This window comes from Cyclopterus lumpus, chromosome 19 (assembly GCF_009769545.1).
Source record: "Cyclopterus lumpus isolate fCycLum1 chromosome 19, fCycLum1.pri, whole genome shotgun sequence".
NCBI lineage: Eukaryota > Metazoa > Chordata > Actinopteri > Perciformes > Cyclopteridae > Cyclopterus > Cyclopterus lumpus.
This window is the reverse complement of record NC_046984.1, coordinates 11,458,692-11,465,507: the sequence shown is the minus strand read 5'-3', so window position 1 is coordinate 11,465,507 and position 6,816 is coordinate 11,458,692. Positions and strand designations below refer to the sequence as shown.

Here is a 6,816-nt window from a genome sequence, read left to right as displayed (position 1 = left end):
ATTTACCGTTAGATTGGAGAGAGAGGAAGAGGTGACACAATGATGAAGAAAGGACATGGACAGAAACAGGCATGGAAAAGATGAACCACTCATGCTCCTTGTGGCTCAAATACTTCCTCTCAGCCCTAATGTTTGATTGGAGAAGGGGGTCCCATGTTTTGAGTCGCCCACAGGTTCACCCGGTACTGTAGTGAATTTGAGAGAGGCTCTGGATTTCTGCCATCTGCATGCAGGGAGAGTTGCTGGTGACAGAAAGATCAGACCTGCTGTAGGAGGTTTTCAGATTAAATACAAAACTTCCACCTTGGAAATAAAAATAACAGCCCATCTGTGGCTCAGTTCTCTTCGAGTTCAACTGTAGTCCTTGAAAAAAAAGAGGAACATATGGACGGACTGTTCATGAGCATTTGCAACACTACGTGTCTCACCTGGAACAAAGTGTGATATGAAAGCTGATGAAATGAGAGAGGTTTGCATCCATTTAAATATCACAACACCCCATAATACAATGAATCACTCACATAACATGTTCGGATCTGCAGAGAAATATAAGATATCTGTAAAGAATAATCCATCAGTTATCAGTTGCTCTCTCACACACTGTCTTCTTTTATTCCAACACTAGGACGCGCCAACCTACTTCACAGTCCCTCATGGTTTACTGCTGTTTAAGTCAAATTAAACCAGACCCTGTGTAGAAATACACCATTAAGAGTCCTGCATCCAACATGTTAGCGAAGTAAAAGTACAAGCGTATTAACCTCAACATATACTTAAAGTACCAAAAGTAAAAGTTCTCAAAATGGCCCATTTCAATTTATTAATACATTAATGTTGCAGCTGGTGAAGATGGCCATTGCTTTTAATTATTTTAATAAATATTGAGTACAAGTATGATAATTGCCTTCACAATGTAAAGTATGACATGGATATACTTAAGTAAAGTATAAGTACCTCACAATTATACTCAGTGTTGTTAAAGGGGCCCAGTCTCTATGTAAGTTACTGAGGTGTCTTTCCCAGCAGTGACCTGCTTGACCTGCAGAGAATAACAATTACATTTGGGGTTATTCCAACCCAATTTTCAACACTTTTGCTGGTACAACTGGTTTATATATACACTTTACAAACGTTAATGATTAAAGTATACAGAAGAGGAGCAAACCCTAATATTTTGGAGGACAGTATTTACGCCATGTTTCGTTTTGTTTTGATCCTCAGTTCAAATATGAACCATTCAGGTAATTTAAACTAGAAAAAGAAATAACAATATCATATTATTCTTTAAATGTCTCAAATGACAGGAATTAGGTTGAAACCCTTTTGATAAGATGAACATATGTACACTCATTCACGGAATGTACTTGCATTTATTTGTTTTCCCCCAGACATGCACTAACCTTTTATCACCGCTAGATGTCCCCCACACGTTGCTGCAGAAAGGACATCAACTGAGGGTCCCTGCTTTTGAGTGAGCTCAACCAAACAACTGACTGATAATGTACAGATATCTGCTTTATTTCAAGGTTATGAAAACCAAGACCGAGAGGATATGACACAAAGTGTCACACTTGTTTTGAACCTCAAAACTCTGCTTGATGTCAACAAGTTCCTCTGTGAAACCACTCAGCTGGACTCTCAGGTTTTAAGTGTTAACGTTTTATTTAATGTATTTTAAAACACAGTTTTGTCATTCAAGGTTAGTAAAAAATGAAAATAATAATGTAGTCACTATAGTATTAGATTCAAACTCAGCTGTGAAAGGAATTACATGATGTCCTGTAACATGCAGCATGAAAACCTCAACATTCATTAAAAAAAAGGAGAGACAGATTAAACAATCCTCATTAAACAATAGGTTGTGTGTATGGTCTTCATATTGTTACTTAGAAATGAACACATGTCTCCATGGAAATACATTTCAGTACAGCATGGGGAAAGAATAGGAAGAACATTTATGCAATCAGAATATACATTTACAATAGATCATGCTTTTTTGACTAATACACTGAGTCAAATGTAATGACCAACTTTACAAGTGTGTCCTTCAGGAGCATCCTGTTGGGGCACCCTGTTGGGCTGTGACCCCGGCTGTAAAAGTCTTCATCTGGACAACCATGACCAGAAATACATTGATCGAATCAGTCAGACATGTTGGTTGTTTCACTGAAAATGAGACAGGAGCCAATAAACTGTACTCCACCAGCACCATGATAAGCCTTCTTTTTTTTTCTCATTCTGTTTTTTCTCCCTCCCTCTTGTCCTGCCCCAGAATATTCTGGCCCCTCTGCGCAATCTGTGTCTCAGCCACCTTTGGCACCAGCCCGCCCACCCGCACCTGTGCCAGGCCTGGCAACCCAAACCAAGACGCGCTGCTTGGCTCAGTTCAATTGACTCGTTTAGGCAATTGCACCCTGACTCTGATCTTCATGGCGGGTTCCTTATTTATCGCATGGTCTTTGTTTGGAGGCCGTTTGCGTTGGAAACTCAGATCACAACATTGCTATAGATTTAATTGTTCCTAATGGCTTGATTCTTCTAATTGTATCGTTCAAATATTAAATGTGGATTATTTCTAGGTTTTCCTTATCCAACAAAATCATTAGCCTATAATCCTCTAACAATCCAAAATAATGTGGATGATATCATTCTAAAATTGATCATAATAGGATTGCTATAATTATTTCTCTAAAGGGGATTGTTTCCCTAAACCTTCTATATGAGATTAACCCCGTTTTCCCCTCCCAAAAAATGGAGGCTAACAGAAGCTGTCTGAATCCAGTGCGTTTTTTTGTGCCATTCACCGCTTATTCCATTTTCTCTTTCAGCTCGGTGACAGATGGCGAGTCCCTCTCCCCCAGGGGAAGCCAGTCTCTGTGAATGCGGCCGCATGTCAATCACCGGCTCTCATGTGATGGCTCTTGCCAATGACGTGCCAGCCATATGGGCCTGGCATCAGAGCTGGTATGTAACCCACCCAGTCCTGCCTCTGAGGTGCCACACGGATCCCTCCACGCGTTTGGGCTGGGGATAGCAGCAGCAGCAGCAGCAGCAGCAGACAGAGCAGGGCGGCTAGAGAGGAGAGAGAGAGAGGTGTGAGAGCAGAACACGAGCATCCGTGCAGGGCGTGTGGATGTGATGCCCACCCGGAGCGAGATGGTGTAAACAAACCCGCTTTGCCCCGTCACTGAGCTCCACCACGGAGGTAGGTTGCACATCTCTGATCAGTTATGAGAATATCACATATGGATCAAGATTTTTTTGTGTGCGTGTGTCTTTGTGTCTTATTGCCTGTTGTATTGTGAGGGGGGAATTAGAGTGGCAGAGCATTTAGCAAAATAAGGGACAATTTATTTTTTTGCCGCAAATCTCTCGCATCTTGTCGTTGCCTGTGACGATTATATAGATCTTTTAATCTCTTCTTTAGGCTCTTTGTCGGCGCACTTAAAGATCTAACGACGTTTAATAAGTAGATTTTGTTTAAATACATCTTTAAATCCACATTGATCCCTCAGTGATACGGTATACTCTGGCACTGTTGTATTCATAGTTTTCATCGTATTACGTTAGAAAATAAGCACTGGAGAGTATAAAGAGTTTAATTAGAAAACATCAAGATGTGTGTGTGTGTGTGTGTGTGTGTGTGTGTGTGTGTGTGTGTGTGTGTGTGTGTGTGCGCGTGTGTGTGTGCACGACGTGCGTCAACGCACTGTGGGGGTAGAATTCTCCATAGAGATACAGGCTAATTGACAAGGTATTGGTTGGCATTAATTACATTGTGCTTACAAGATTAGAAAAAGACGTCCTTGGACTCCACACGCACAGCTGAGCTCTGAATATTGGAATAAATCATGAAGATGTTGGGATGTTACAGCTTTTTACAAAATGTTGCTTCAATAAATAACTTTATTGACTGGATTTATTGGTTAATCAGTGACACCATAGAGGGAAATGCATCCATTAAGTAAGCTTGTAAACGAATTATGATGATAACATATACAATTCAAATCTCCCCGTGTGACCCTTTAAATGCAGCTTTGATAAATATTAAAAACGAAAAGCGCGAGTGGAATTAAAAAGCAATTTATTTTATACTCCACAGAAGGGGTTAAAGTTCAGCAAAGGCAAATGTCAGATATCGTTTCTGTCTGGGCTGCGGTCTCGAGGGTCCAACATGGGCGTCATGAACCTGAGGTTCTGGCCCTAAAGGCACATTTTGACATCGTTGGATACATCTGCAATGATTCATACAAACATGTTTTTTTAATCACAGCAACTCAAGTGAGTTTTTTGTGGTTGAAGTCAATTTAATTTAAATTGAATGCAAAAAAAACAACTGTTCGTTCAGAGCTATAAACTGTTTGGGACCCAGTGGTCCAGAGATACCTGGCTGGCTGTGCTGGAATTCCTCCAGGTCGGTAATTTATAGGACGAAGGAGGGACCCGCACCCCCAATGCGTCCCTGGGGGACCTGCTGAAGCATATCGGCGCTCCCTGTGCCGGACTGCAAGGCACAGACCGAGGGACACGTTGAGGCCGAGGGGTGGCCCGGACTGTTGCTTTATGTCATCAAAAAAAAAATCTGATTTTAGTTATTTTTTTAATAAAAGACTATTCACTCTTTGTGGAATCTTTCTTCTAGCAACATTTTTAAAAAGTGGGAACCAATATGCATCTTGTATTAAGGCCCATTCTCCAGTTCAGCCTTAATTGATTCATGTCAGGATGAAATACTGCAATCTTAATCTTGCTGGTTAAATACCACGGACCGGTTCTTCATGAAACATGGATTATAATTGTCGTCTATTTCGCGTTAATTGGTTGGGATCTAGCAGCCTCTCTACGGCCTCCGTGCGTTGACAGCAGCAGGGTGCAAACGAGTCCAGATAAAGTGTCCCCTGTGTCTCTTGCAGGTTGCTTGCCACGATGTTGAGCCGTCTGTTCAGCGAGGTCCTGCCGGACGTCCAGAGGCTCGCGGCCGACTGGGCGGAGGACACCGAGAACGAGGACTGCAAGAACAAGGACGAAGATCACGACCACCTCGATGAGGACGACCTGGACGAGCCGCTGGAAGGCAGCAGCCGAGCCGAGTCCGAGATGGCCTGCGACGATGACGAGGATGACGAGGCCGAGGAAGAGGAGTGCGACGAGAACAGTGGAGACAAACCCAAGAAGCGCGGCCCAAAGAAACGCAAGATGACGGCGGCGCGCGTGGAGCGCTCCAAGGTCCGTCGAATGAAGGCGAATGCGCGGGAGCGCACGCGCATGCACGACTTGAATTCTGCGCTGGAAAATCTTCGCAAAGTTGTGCCGTGCTACTCCAAAACCCAAAAACTCTCCAAGATAGAGACTCTGAGGCTGGCCAAGAATTATATAATGGCCCTTGGGGAGATTTTACGCAACGGGAAACGGCCAGATGTGGTGACCTACGTGCAGATGTTGTGTAAAGGCCTCTCCCAGCCCACTACCAACCTGGTGGCAGGCTGTCTGCAGCTCAACACCAGGAACTTCCTGACTGAACCGTGTTCAGATGGAGCCCGCTTCCACGTGCCCAGCTCTCCTTTCTCCGTCCATCCGTACTCCTACCGGTGTTCCCGCATCTCCAGTCCTCACTACCAGCCCGGAAGCGGTGCGCTTAACGTGCGCGGCCAATCCTACGGTTCTGGGTACGAGGCCGCGTACCCGCCGGGTGGGACGTCCCCTGACTATAGTAGCCCGGACTACGAGGCCCCGCACAGTCCGCCCGTCGGCCTGAACGGCGGCGGGCTGTCCGGCAGACAGCAGCAGGCGCCTTCTGAGACAGACAGGAACTATCATTACTCTATGCATTACTCCGGACTGAGCACGTCTCGGCCCAGCCACAGCATTCCCTTCGGGCCCTCGGGAGCGCGCAGTGGCGGATCGCACTCGGAAAACATTCCACCTTTCCACGACGTGCACTTGCACCACGACAGGGCGGCTCCGTATGAGGATCTCAATGCTTTTTTCCATAACTGAGCCCTCACAATCAGACGCATTGCCCTTCTGATGACAATCCTATATTACGTGTAATATTGTTTGGGAAACAAGAGCAGCTTCTGAAAGGATGAGAGAGTCCTCTGATTATCTTCTGTATTCTACTGATGTCATCCCTATACGGTTGAACATCCTATCGACGTGTGTCCAGTAATATCCTGTATGCAGAATGAGTGCAATTGACATAAAAGATGTATAGGCCTAAACATGTTATGACACAAACAACAGAAATAAAAAAAAAAAAAAAGTTTTATAACTGTCTGATATGATCGAACAATTATTCTTCTGAACATCATCACTATCGGGCTGTGTGGATATGTAAGCCTGAAGCAGGTTCTGGCGTTTCCATTAAATAATAACACATAATAAAAGAAAATCTCGTCTGAAATGTTATCATCGAGAGTCTTTGGCTGCAGTTAGTGACAACAAAATTATACAGAAAAACAAAATGGAGACTGGTTTTAACGTAAAAAACGTGTTCAGTTAGTTCTCTTTGTTTATTTAAATCAAGCTTTACAATCACTTGTTGAAGGGTCTAGCTGCAGGTGTTGCAGTCTACATGTTTATAGATGACACGAATAAAAGTAATCCAGCTAATTTTCAGTTGAAAATATTTTTTTATTTAATGTAAAATATCACACTGTCTATTGTGCTTAAGAGTTTTATTATTTTTAGCTTTACAATTAAGAATATATAGGCTTGGGGGAAAACTAAATATTGACATGGATGATAAGAGGCACATTACACACATCATTATTTATATATTTTAAATAAGTGCCTTTCTCTAGCGTCTAAAATATC

At 43.2% G+C, this 6,816-nt stretch overlaps 1 protein-coding gene across 1 annotated transcript; it reads left to right on the top strand.

Annotated features, from left to right (window-relative positions):
- The first annotated feature begins 2,383 nt into the window (after nt 1-2,383).
- Nucleotides 2,384-6,379, top strand: neurod2 (neuronal differentiation 2). The gene is made up of 2 exons (XM_034559063.1): nt 2,384-3,205; nt 4,914-6,379. The coding sequence occupies exon 2, from the start codon at nt 4,927-4,929 to the stop codon at nt 5,995-5,997; it is 1,071 nt and encodes a 356-aa protein (XP_034414954.1). The 5' UTR covers nt 2,384-3,205; nt 4,914-4,926; the 3' UTR covers nt 5,998-6,379.
- Nucleotides 6,380-6,816: the final 437 nt, after the last annotated feature.

Coding starts and splice junctions, on each gene's coding strand:
- neurod2 (XM_034559063.1), top strand. CDS start 4,927: ATGTTGAGCCGTCTGTTCAGCGAGGTCCTGCCGGACGTCCAGAGGCTC.